Raw genomic sequence first — 12,990 nt, forward strand, 5'->3', positions numbered from 1 at the left:
GCGCGGCCCGCTCTCCTTTCCCCCGCCACCCCGGCCCGGCGCCATGGAGGGGTTGCTGCGGCCCGTTGTGGCGGAGGACGCCGTGCGCTACCGGCTGTTCGCGGCGGCGGCCGGGGGGGCCGGGGCCGAGGCGCTGCTGCGGCGCTGCGCGGCCGCCATCGCGGGGCGGTTGGCGCCGCTGCTGGCCGCCTACGTGTGGCAGCGGGAGCCGTTCCGCCTGCGCTACGCGCCGGCGCGGGGTGAGCCCGGGGGCGCTGAGGGGCAGCGGGGAGCCCGGGGGCGCTGAGCGGGAGCGGTGGAGCCCGGGGGAGCCCGGGGGCGCTGAGGGGGAACGGGGAGAGCCCGGGGGCGCTGAGGGGGAACGGGGAGAGCCCGGGGGCGCTGAGGGGGAGCGGGGAGCCCGGGGGCGCTGAGGGGGAGCGGGAGCGGGGAGAGCCCGGGGGAGCGGGAGCGGGGAGCCCGGGGGAGCGGGAGCGGGGAGCCCGGGGGCGCTGAGGGGGAGCGGGAGCGGGGAGAGCCCGGGGGAGCGGGAGCGAGGAGCCCGGGGGCGCTGAGCGGGGAGCCCGGGGGCGCTGAGGGGGAGCGGGGGGAGCCCGGGGGGGCGGGAGCGGGGAGCCCGGGGGCGCTGAGGGGGAGCGGGAGCGAGGAGCCCGGGGGCGCTGAGGGGGAGCGGGGAGAGCCCGGGGGCGCTGAGGGGGAGCGGGGAGCCCCCGGGCGCTGAGGGGGAGCGGGGGGAGCCCGGGGGCGCTGAGGGGGAGCAGGGAGCCCCCGGGCGCTGAGGGGGAGCGGGGGGAGCCCGGGGGCGCTGAGCCGCCTCTCTCCTCTCTTCTCTCTTTCCCCCGCCAGGCGAGACCCCGGCGCACATCGGTGGCACCACGCTGTTCGGGGACAACGTGGAGGACGAGTGGTTCATCGTGTACCTCATCCGGGAGATCACCAGGGAGTTCCCGGGGCTGGCGGGCAGGTAACGGCCGGGCCTGGCGGGACAGTCGTGGCTTAAAGGCCTTTGAACCCCGCAGCCTTGCGTTCGGGGCTGTGTGCGCGTTGTGCTGTGCGAGGCCCGCCCAGGTGAGAAACCGGTTTCTTGTTGGCCAGGGTCGATGACAACGATGGGGAGTTTCTCTTGATAGAAGCGGCAGATTTTCTCCCGAAGTGGTTGAATCCTGAGAATAGTGACAACAGGGTGAGTAAAACTTGTGTAGCGATTATGACTGTGAGCCAGCACTGGGCCCTTGTGGCCAGGAAGGCCAATGGGACCTGGGGGGGACTAGAAGGGGGGTGGTCAGTAGGTCAGAGAGGTTCTCCTTCCCCTCTGCTCTGCCCTGGTGAGACCTCATCTGGAATATTGTGTCCAGTGCTGGGCCCCTCAGTTCCAGAAGGACAGGGAACTGCTGGAGAGAGTCCAGCGCAGCCACGAAGGTGCTGAAGGGAGTGGAGCATCTCCTGTGTGAGGAAAGGCTGAGGGAGCTGGAGCTGGAGAAGAGGAGACTGAAGGGTGACTTCAATGTTTATAAATATGTAAAGGGTGAGTGTCAGGAGCATGGATCCAGGCTCTTCTCGGTGACAACCAGCAGTAAGACAAGGGGTAATGGGTTCAAGCTGGAACACAAGAGGTTCCACTTAAATTTGAGAAGAAACTTCTTCATGGTGAGGGTAACAGAACACTGGAGCAGGCTGCCCAGGGAGGTTCTGGAGTCTCCTTCTCTGCAGACATTCCAACCCGCCTGGACACCTTCCTGTGTAACCTCATCTGGGTGTTCCTGCTCCGGCGGGGGGATTGGACTGGATGAGCTTCTGAGGTCCCTTCCAGCCCCTGACATTCTGTGGTTCTGTGAATTGGCGAGTGGCTCACGGTGGCCTTTCGCTTCCTGGTTGGGGTGTTCTCTTGCACCTCTATCTAGCCAAGTGGTCCGACCGCCGCTGGAAATCTGGAGTATTGCTCAGGACTCAAGACTTGTTTTAATTAGCAGCAGGTTTTGTTCAGCACGGTCTGGTTTTAATGAGCTTTGTGCTTGCTCTGGGTGCTGAATGAGAGACTGAACCACTGGAAACCTCTGATACGCAATTCTGCTCCCTGTGCCCTTGCAGAGTGCTGTGTAGAGTCCTGAGAAACTGCTGCAGAGATATATGGAAATTGTTACAGGTATCAAGGGGTTCTTCTAGAGTTGGCTTGTCGATGGAAGGAAGACAACATTCTTATATTAATATATCCTTATACTAATGGCAAAACTATGGAGAGTATGGCAGAAATACAGACACTAGAGGCCTGCCTGCTAGGCTGTCAGTCTGTGGTGTTGAGCTAGGTCTGACTCCTGCGCATAAATCATTCTTTAGGAGTCGTTCCATCATGCAGAACCGACTCAACTTGTTAAAACTTGCTACTTATGGTGGCAAATGTGAAGGCAGTGAAGCTCTCGTGCTGTCGATTGATCTGTAAAATCAGTAAGTTTGGCCAGCTTTCCATTTTCTAGGTTATCGGAGTGCAGCTTGGATAACGTGAACTATGTAATGTGTTGGGCAGTGTGATGCAGACACACCGTGTTGCTCTGCTCAGGGCCGTTCTTAGATCCACCTGGACATTCTAGCTCTGCTCTAGCCACTTGGATTTTTTGCACCATGTTCTCGAGAGCTCACTGCCGTCAAATTGGGGAATGCTCAAGACTGGAGCGTTTCTGATGCTACAGGGAGACAGACTGGGCTGGCATGGGTGAATTAACCAGCAGACTCCTCACCTGGAGTCTGCAGCCAGATAATTGATAGCACTTATGTCACTGAGTTTGGTTTGATTGTTTTGGTTTTGTTTGTTGTGTGGTTTTTTTTTTCCCTACTACAAGACCCGTAAAAAGGAAAGGGGCAGAACACAACACAAAAATTAATTGCAAACCTGTATCTGGTCTATCAGCATTATATTTTCCTTCCATTTGGAGGAACGGGCGGAGTGAGAGAGTTCATGTTAATTCAGTTCTTTTGTTACGATCAGGAACAAACAGAGGTCACATGTGGCCCCTGAAATAATGCTTTTTGGTCCCTGTCCTGTCCTTCAGCAGTTAGGTTATGCTGTCTGATTCTTCTGAAGCAAATCCCTAGTTGAAGAGAAACTTTCGGTAGTACTGTTGTTAAGGAAACAAGATATATTTGACCAAACTTGTTGCAGTTAAAAAAAAGGGGTTTTATTTCGTGGTTGGATCATGATCTCTGGCATCCGTATTTCCCTTATCTCCCATTTAACAAAAAAATCCACAAAAAAAACCCCTAGCTGTTTCCTGTGTAATTTTTCTATGTGTAATTCGGTATTTTCTGTGTTTAAACAAATATGCATGAAACTAAATTTTGCGTTGCTTGGTGCGTGCCTGTTCTTACCCCATCTGCCAGGTCTTCTTTTACAAAGGAGAACTGCACATCATTCCACTGTCGGAGGCTCAGGAGCAGGAGTGTGACCCATCTGCCGCCAGTCTGACGATCTCGCAGGCGCTGAGGCTGTTATCCAGCCGTTCCGAGGAGTTCCTGGCCGCGGAGCCCATTAGAGCAGCGGTGTATAAACGCATCAGTGGGTATGTGGGGAGTTTATTTTGGTCTCCCGTAACAGTCGAGTTTTGATTCTGGGCTGTCTGGGGTGCTTTCTTGTCGTCTTACCAATGTGGGGATTAAATTTTTGTTAGCCAGGTATATTTTTATATATGTGTATATATATATATAAACAGACATTGCAGGTGTTTGGTTAGCTGAGTTTTAACTTTAGAATAATCTTCTGGCACTTGGCCCATAATATAGATGGATATTAAAGTGAAAACAACACTTAAAAAGCAGTGGTTTGGGCTTGCAGTGCACTTAATATGCTCTGTTTCTATTGCATGATACAGGTATCCTGAGAAAATTCAGGCCTCGTTTCACCGCGCGCGATGCTACCTGCCGGTGGGCGCCGCAGCCGTGCTGAGGCAGCGCCCGTCCCTGGTGGCTGCGGCCGTCCAGGCGTTTTACCTGCGGGATCCTGTGGATTTACGAGCCTGTCGCTCTTTTCAAACTTTCCCTCCAGACCAGCGCGTGATGACTGTAGTAAGTGATCCTTCTGATGCAATTTGTCACTTAATTAGGTTCTGTAACTGACGGAGGTTCTGCGGTCAAGTGGTATAAATATGTGTGTTTCATTTTTAAAATAGCATGTTACCTGATTTTTTGTTTTGACACTAGGCATAAATTTCCAGTTTGTTATGTTAACGGCTTTTCTGCCTTCGGGTTGACACGGTTAGACTTTCAAATGGCTAATCATGAGAAAAGTGTTTCTGAAATCAGAGGTTACCACTAATAGTTCCTCTGCTGAAATGGTTGCTGAGTAAATGGAATTAGTTCTGTGATCAGAGCAGTTTGACAGGACTGCCAGCCAGCGTAAGGAATTGCTCCTAACTACCCCTCGCTGTTCATTCCAAGGCTTTTCACCCTCTCAGCTGTGCTTACAGAGCTCTCTGAAAGCTGTTTTATAAAGTGTTTGGTGAGCATTGTCCAGGCAGTGTTGTATCCAATACGTTTGCATTACAGAGTTATACCCCCTAGACTCCTTAAAATAAGCTTTGGAATAAAATTTTCGACTTCTGGACTGTTTTTGAAATCTCAGCTCTGGTTTCATTAATTGAGAAGAGCCTTTACATTTTTCAAAATATACCTTGTTGGCATGAATACTGAGGATTTTTTCTAATTTATTTAGTCTGCATGAAATTCAGGTTTCTTTAGTGATATCAACTTGGAATATACTTTGTAAGATTTGAAAAGCAACATATCTTAGGTAAACGTATCTAAAACGTATTTTGAATACCATCTCGGGTATTGTCTGTAATACGTGTGCTTTAAAACAAAATTGAGATGAGACTGATGGAAAGCTGATGCCCACACACAACACAGTCACACTGCAGTGAGTGTTCTTCTGCTTTTTCAGGTTACTTTCACAAAGTGTTTATATGCGCAACTGGTGCAGCAGAAGTTTGTTCCGGATAGACGCAGTGGATACACACTGCCCCTCCCATCTCACCCTCAATACAAAGCCTACGAACTGGGCATGAAACTGGTAATTATTTTTTATGCATTTTGTACTTAGTCTTTGGTTTACTTGTTTACATGTGTCAGAGAAATGACTCTTTGCTTGTAAGTTGCCTGCTTGTACAGAAAAATGCAGGCAAATTCACGGCTACCATTCTTCTGGAAGTACAATATCATGGCATTTTTTTTTTTTTACAGAACAGAGCTCTCTCATACTTAGATTATAAATCCAGGTAAAGTCTTCATGCCTATGTGAGGAGTATCGTGTGCACTATAGATCTGTCTTCTAGGTTGCTTTGTCCATGTAGAGAAACTTTGCAAAGTCTAAATGATCCGTTATTGTGGTTCCGCTTCCAAATGAAGAACCTGACATAGAATTGGGTTTGTCACCTGCTTCTCAAATGGCAGCATCGGAGCTCAGTGACAGTCAGTTCTTGAGGCAGTCATTTAAAGGTGCCCTTAAATTTCTCACATTTTGAGAGTCTCTTGATGTTGCATCTTTTATACAGGCTCATGGCTTTGAAATCTTGTGCTCCAAGTGCAGTAAAGTATCTCCTGATTCCAAGAGAAATGTGTCAAGTGGTCCCCTGTGGGAGAGATTCCTCAGCAGCCTGAAGGAAAAAAATTATTTCAAGGTGAAGTTGTATGTGTGCGTCTTTTAAACATTCCAGGAAAAAGTACGTTTTAGCTCTTGAACTCGTGTAAGTTATAGCAGGGCAAGAAATGTGATGCTTCTGTCTATGGAGAATGAATAAATATCTTTAAAGGAGGTAGATGCAGTTTGTTCTCCTTTGAAATTAATTAATTTTGGACATGAAATAGGAAAAAGCAGGATTTGGGGATGAATTCATTCATCTAAAGAAAGGGGAAATACACTTGAATAAAGGAAACCACGATATGGTTCTGTGTCAGTCTACCTGTTTTCATTGTTTTACATTTCATCTGCATTCCTGTAGACTTAAATATCCACACTTAGCACCCATGGACCCATTTGGGCCCATGTAAGTGTGTTTTTTGTTTGTGTGTGTTTTGTGGGTTTTGGTGTGGTTTTTTTGGTTTATTTTTTTTAAGATGCCTTTGACTACTTATTTGAACTTTGCAAATTGGTCATAAATTGACTACTTATTTGAAGGTTAAGAAATTGGACAATTCTACAGGAATGCTTGGGTTAATATGTTTTAAAGACAGGAAAAGGAGTATGTTGTTACAGTGCTGCAGTGCCATGTCTGTGAATAATTCCCAAACACCAAGAGACTCATTCACGATGCTTGTACCGTTGGAACCTGGGTGTGATAAATCCACCCTGTTGTGGGAATCGTAGTATTGCCTTTGATTGTTTTTAGTGTACAACATATGATATTGTAGCACGTCTTTAATTCATATCAGACCGAAGGCACCTTATGCCTATTCGATATATTCTGTTCCAAGTGTATACTGTAGGTCAGCATTACTTATTTTGATTTTCTCAGCACTAAATTTCTGTGGGATGAAATAGTCATCGTTGTGCACCTGACTGCGAGGGAGAAATGTTTAGATTCATGCTTGTGACTTGCATTAAACAGGGAGAAATAGAAGGATCTGCCAAGTACTTGGAACTGTTGCATATGGCAGAGGATTACTTCCAGCAATCTGTTACCAAGCCGGAATGGTAAGAGCTACTTGAAATTCATGAGTAATCATACACAGTATTTACAAGTACTTTAACTTAACTTTTTAAACACTTATTACAAAAAAACCCGAACCCTTTTCTCCCTTGTACACTTAACATAGGTGCTCCGGCTAGGAGACATGGGTATTAATGCCTCTAGATTACTCTCTAATAGTAGAACTTATTACTTGAGTAACTATTTATCTTGGTTTTGCAAAATGATAAGCTATTCCAAGTGGGTTAAGAGGTGACTAAAAAGCATAATTTGGTTGCTTGGCTATAGAAAGCATTTAAAAGTTTCATTGAAAAGCAATCCCAGTGAATAATAGATATGGAGTAACCTGTCTGCTTTACCCAAGACAGCCAGCTGGCTGTAGATTTCTCCAAAAGATCAAATCCAAAAAATAGATCATTGCAAAATATCTGAGGGTTTGCCAGCTTGTAATATCTCTACTGTTAGGTGCTTGAATTTCCAGTCTGTGCTGTTTGGGATCTGGCAATCCTAGTGTTTACCAAGGCAAAATAAATATAAGGAATGAAGGAAACATGAGAAATGGGCTTTGGAGCCGTCAACAAGGAATTACAGTAATTGACCGTGTCTTATTTTGGCTAATACCATGTGTGTAGTATTCTGGTACTTCCCCCAAATTCATTTCTGGTTTTGATGTATTTGCACAGAAAGAGTAATGAGGAACTTAAATGAAAACCTGCATGTAGAGTGTGTGACGCCACTGGCATTGTAATGCTAGTAAAAATACATTTCAGTAAAGTGAGGGTGTGTTTTTTTTTTTCTTCTAGCTCTGAATTGAGCCCAGGTGATGAAATATTGACATTGCTACAGACAACAACCATTGACATGAAGGAATTTGAGAGAGAAGCAGCTTGTCTTCCTCCCGAGGATGGTGAGCGGGATGGGGGGTGGACTGTTCTCATCGGAAATGATTGTTGTTTGGGAGACATGGTGAATGTTGACAGCACCAGACCAGTCTCTGTATCTGCTTAGTTTGTCTCCTCTCCTGTGACTGCTACAGGTGTTACTCATGGGCCGTCATTTCACATTGAGGCAAACAGTTAATTTGTATAAGCCACAAAGCTTGTGGAATTGGCAAGATCTGCTCTCCAGTTGCTGGTTTGACACCCCTAGATCAGGAGCACCGTGCACACTGACACCAGATGAAGTACTTTGTGTCACCTCTCTACCAGACAGAAAGTATTTAAACGTTTTGTAATAATAAACCAATTCCAATACTGACAATACAAAGTTAATTACTATCTAGTTTGCTATGACGCCCAGCATAAACTTTATATAATGGGTTTTTTTCACTTATTTGACAGAAATGTAGTTGCCAGTGTGCAGTACAGGTCACATCTGTATTTCTGAATGGTGCAGCAGCTCACAAATGCAACATTCAGTGTTAATGATTGTAGTCAGAGCTTGCATTGTCTCTCCTGTTATAGTGTAAGCCTTTTCTTCCTTCTTTTAGGGGCAGAGGGATTATCTGTGACGAGAACAATATCTGCTAGTTTGAAGCGGCATATAAGGCAGAGTTTTAAAGTAGTAAAATGAACTCTCTTCTTCACAGGCTCCCACTGCTTTATACCCTGTCTTATCCAGTATCAGCATGAAAACTTAACAGTGCAAAAATAAGCTACAAAATGCTGTCAGTACTCTCAACCATCTGGCTTGGGCCTTGTGGGCTAACAGACTTGTGCAGAATAACATATACGTCCTGTATTCCTTCAGATGACAGTTGGCTGGAGATGACACCAGATGATCTAGATCAGATGCTGAAGGAGGCAAGAAATGAGTCCCTTCCTTCCCTGAATGAGGAAGAGCAGAAATATGACTTGGAAGCAGTTGCTGAAAGTATGAAAGCTTTTGTATCCAAAGTCTCAACGCATGAAGGAGCAGAAATGCCATGGTAGTAGTATTTTTAAGTTTGGTGTCTGGTTTAGAATGTGTTTTCATTCTACTGCAGCCCTTTGGTTGATTCTGTAAAGCAAAGAATTGAAGTTTGAAAGTGTTCTATTTAGCAGAGGCCTGAAACAAATCCACGTTGTTAGTAAAAAAAAAAACCAACTTGCTTTTAAACCAACTTGTGGCAACTCTGACACTGGAACAGGTAAAAATGCTGGCAGTTGCACTATTTTCCAGCACTCTTAATTTGGGTTTGTGGTTTTTAAACATTTTTAACCCTTTTAAATTGAAGGCTTACTGTTGTTCTTTGCCATAGTTCTTGGCACTGTTATTAAAAGGTACATCTCAAGTTCATTAGTGCTGAAATTTTTCTGCCATGAAGGACTAACTATTCAGACTGCTAAGATTCTTTTGATGAGGCCCTGCAGAAATAAAAATGAAACTTAAGTTGAGGGAACCTGCCTCTGTGAATTAAGACTGTTGATTTTTGTGGTACAGCTGTATTTAGATTTCTCGTAGGTTAGTGTTTTGAATATACTGGGCCTGTTTTTGCAGTCCAGAAGCACATACTATACACCTGAACGCAGGAGAAAAGAATCACTGTGGATCCCTCTCGTTGTTCCCAACAGCAGAAGAAAATGCTAACTGAAGATACTTAACTATTTAGACAACAGCAGAATGCCACTAGATTAATTGTTGGAGGGAAAAAAGTGTATGTGAATGTGTGGACAGGCCTTTAATTTTAAAAACCAGAGAGCTGGGTAGTAGCATATTGTCCAGATTCTTTTTAATACTTTAATATTGAGAAAATAATGCCGTCTAAGCTGTACCAAGCATATAAGGGTCTACTCAGTTTATGCCTTAACTGTTTGATCCTTTTTAAGTAGCATTAATGTCAATGTCTGAGTTATAATGTAGGTTTTTTCCAGTTATTTAAACCTAAAAAGTACAAACAACTGAGCCTTAAGAGAGACCAGAATGAAGCGTTTAGTGTTCTTTCTAGGCAGAAGAATTCCGAGATTCTCAGCTTTTAAAATCTTTATCTAAGGTATAAGACTTCGTTCCAGAAGGATTCAGGCATGCTTATTTTGGTTGTCTTCAGTTCAATTTTTGTTTGACCATGACAAACAATTGAAGTTGTTGGTTTTATTTTTTGTTTCTTGCCAGGAATTCCTCCCCTTGCTGTTTCATTTCTAATTCATATAGGCCTCAGACTTCTAAGCACTTCTAAGAGCATCAGGTCAAATGTCCCAACTTTAGTTTGGGCTTCAGAGAAATCAGTATGCTATGTATGTCTGTGTCAGGCTTATGGAAGCATAAAAGATTTATTTATTTAAAAATATTTTCATATTTCAGGTCGTCTGATGAATCCCATGTTACCTTTGATGTAGATTCTTTCACAAAAGCGTTAGACAGAATTTTAGGTGAGATTGCTTCTTGGTTTGTTTTGTTGGAGTAGCTCATGGTTATTTGGCTTCCCTGGGTTTTCTGATCACCCGTGGGCACTGTGCTGATTTGTTTGCTGTCTACTGACACAAAATACTGCACAGGGGAGGACTCAGAAGAGCTGGATTCTGATGATCTGGATGAAGAGCAGGAGTTTGATTTCTCAGATGAGGATGATGAAGACTTAGACGCTGAAAATCAAAGGCAAGACGAGAACGTGTCGCCTGATGAGCTTATAGGCAGCCTCAAGTCATATATGGATGAGATGGACCGTGAACTGGCACATACCAATGTTGGTAAAAGTTTTACCACCCAAAAGAAAGGGGTAAGTACGCCTTGAGTTCTAGTTTGTGGCATAATAGTTTCAAGAGCTTTAGCAGGAAAGAGGAAATACGCTAGAAGTGGTCATTCTGAGTAATGTGATCAAAAACTTCTGTCTTCTGACCTTGTGCTACCTAATTATTAAAAAAAAAAGCCACATGCAAGCAAAATGTGCTGCAATTGTATATTTTTTGGACACAAAAACTTAGCTAGGCTTTAACTTGCACATCCTTTTCAAGACTTAGTTTCACTTCCCTTTTGTACCCTGCGTTAGTAGTAAGGCAAGCAGCTGCAGCTTGACTGCTGGAGTTGCTGTAGTAGGTTACTCCTGTAGGAAGCTGAGCCAGCACTCAGTAACCCACTCTGTCCTTCTGGAACTTAATCTGTATAATGTAAAGTGATGATGTTTTAACTGGCACGAGCATTTGGTGACTAAATTCCCGCCTGTCAAGACAAGTGTGGAATGTACTGAACTTTGTTGGCTGCAGAAGTGTTTCCTTGTTTTTTTTTTTTCTTATGGTTTGTCTGGTTTTTTTTCCTAAACCTGTTTATATCATCTGATGAAACTTTCTCTTTTTACTTGCCATAGGCAAGTTCTGTTAAAGCGACTACATCTCAAAGCTCTGGCCCTGATTCTGGAGCTGAAGATCCTGAGCTGACACCAGTTGATGTGGATATGAACCTGGTAACTAACCTGCTGGAATCCTATAGTGCTCAGTCCGGACTGGCAGGACCCACCTCGAACATCTTGCAGAGCATGGGAGTGTATTTACCTGAAAATGCAGATCGTGTTGGCTCTAATAAGGCAGCAAGAGAATAAGAGACTGTCTTAATTCAGAAGACATGGTTGACTGAGAAATAAAGCACCAAAAAACTGGCAGTATTTGGAAGAAGAGACAAAAGTTTTGCATTTAAAGCATTTTATGCATTAGTTATGTGCAGCTTTAAAGATGCAAAGTGAATTTACCTGCAAAAGCCGTCTGTTCTGATACTATCTTGGATAGAAATCAGATTTTTCCAGTGCTAACATGTTTTCAGAAAACTGAAAAATGATGTTGTGACTTGAATGAAGCTTTTGTTGCAGAAACTGTTTTCAATTTTTCAAATCAATGATCCAATTTGCCATATTTCCAAAATGTCCTTTTACCCATTACTAGGCGGTTTCACTATCTGGAACGCTGTGCATGTTCTGAAAATGCTGCTGCCTTCGAGGGGGACAGAGCAATACCGTACTGTAGGAACAGAGTTCTCTTGGGGATTTGGGAACGCTGGTTAATTGTTCAGCAGACACTTAATATTTCTTCCAAAAGTACAAATGCTTCATTGTGAGAACTTCTGTTAATTACTGTGTTTTTTATTAACCAGAAGAATTTAAAGAGTAATTGGATTGAATATGTAAATATGGGCTACAAATTTTTTTTTTAATTTATTTGAATAAAAACAGAAATACAACTGGAGATGTTTGGTTTTTTTTCTTTGAAGATGTGCCTAACTTCCTCAGTACAGTATCGGAAATTCTTGGAGTTAAAGCATTTTCATAACTGGGCATTTTTTTAATTCCGTTACTGCTGAATGTTGGTATTTTACCAGCAGTAGCTATATATGAGCACAGTCTGAACAGTTTTGTTTTGCTTTTCGGTGAAAAGATAGCTAGGAGGCATTCAGCATGTTGCTTTCACATGGAATGAAAAATCTATTCCAGGTACGACGGCTTAGTTTTAACAAGAAAAATTAGAAATAAAATATGCAGAAATTCTTGATTCACAGCAGGAATGCAGTCGTGCCGGATCCGAATTGGTTTCTACAAGTCTTGTCTCTATTTTTTTCTTCCACACAACAATAAATCAAGCATCTTAGCTGATAGAAGAGAAGCTCAGGGGGTGAGTTTTTGGTTTTTGTTTATTGCCTTGTTTTTTTGTTTCGTGTGTGTGGGGTTTTTTTAACATATTCAGAAAAATTGTATTAAATGATACAAAAGCCTGATGTATCCTGAAGGCATACCTAATTGCTTTTAAAGGCATGAATAATAATAATGTATTAGTTAATGTTGTTATTATATAATGTCTTAAGGTTTGGAGTCCAATTAGTTCAAGTCCTTGGTTTAATTTTTTGCATGTTAAGTGTTGGCATTATTTTAACTGATGAAGCAGAATGTAGCAAAAGTTGTTTCCAGGTTGGACGTGGACACTTGTTGGATGCTGAGTGTCAGTATCTGACCGCTATGACAACGGTGAGCTTCACCAATGCACCGAAAATTCTTTGAAAGTCAGACAGTGGCATAATTTCACTGGAGATCATGAGACTTTGGCAATGTACGATGAGTGTTTGCCTGCTTGACTGCTCCACTGATCTGTGCTCATCGTTTGGTTTTGGTTTTGTTTTTTCCAAATTTTTGTTTGTTTTTTTTGCAAATGACAAACATCTGGTAAAATGCTCCAGTACAGTATCATAAACATTGGAGATTCTGTACGTGAATGCACGGAATGAATGTGGTTGAAGGGTAAGGTGGCTACACTGCCTCCACGTCTGTTGTAGGAGATGAGCGCTGGTGAGTTGGACCAGGATTAGAGGTGGACAAGAAGAATTAGGAAGCATAAAGATGCCGCTGGAGTCCGAGGAGTTTGGACTG

The 12,990-nt window shown here is 43.9% G+C and overlaps 1 protein-coding gene across 1 annotated transcript; it reads left to right on the plus strand.

Moving 5' to 3' along the window:
• Window positions 1–26: 26 nt before the first annotated feature.
• Window positions 27–11,805, plus strand: ECD (ecdysoneless cell cycle regulator). Its single transcript, XM_065639024.1, has 13 exons — window positions 27–239; window positions 847–964; window positions 1,096–1,183; window positions 3,373–3,551; window positions 3,861–4,053; window positions 4,928–5,056; window positions 5,538–5,663; window positions 6,591–6,676; window positions 7,475–7,578; window positions 8,421–8,598; window positions 9,951–10,018; window positions 10,145–10,365; window positions 10,951–11,805. Exons 1-13 carry the CDS (start codon window positions 44–46, stop codon window positions 11,179–11,181), a joined length of 1,917 nt encoding a protein of 638 aa, XP_065495096.1. The 5' UTR covers window positions 27–43; the 3' UTR covers window positions 11,182–11,805.
• The last annotated feature ends 1,185 nt before the right edge of the window (window positions 11,806–12,990 follow it).

Source organism: Caloenas nicobarica, chromosome 7, assembly GCF_036013445.1.
Source record: "Caloenas nicobarica isolate bCalNic1 chromosome 7, bCalNic1.hap1, whole genome shotgun sequence".
In the NCBI taxonomy this organism is placed as follows: domain Eukaryota; kingdom Metazoa; phylum Chordata; class Aves; order Columbiformes; family Columbidae; genus Caloenas; species Caloenas nicobarica.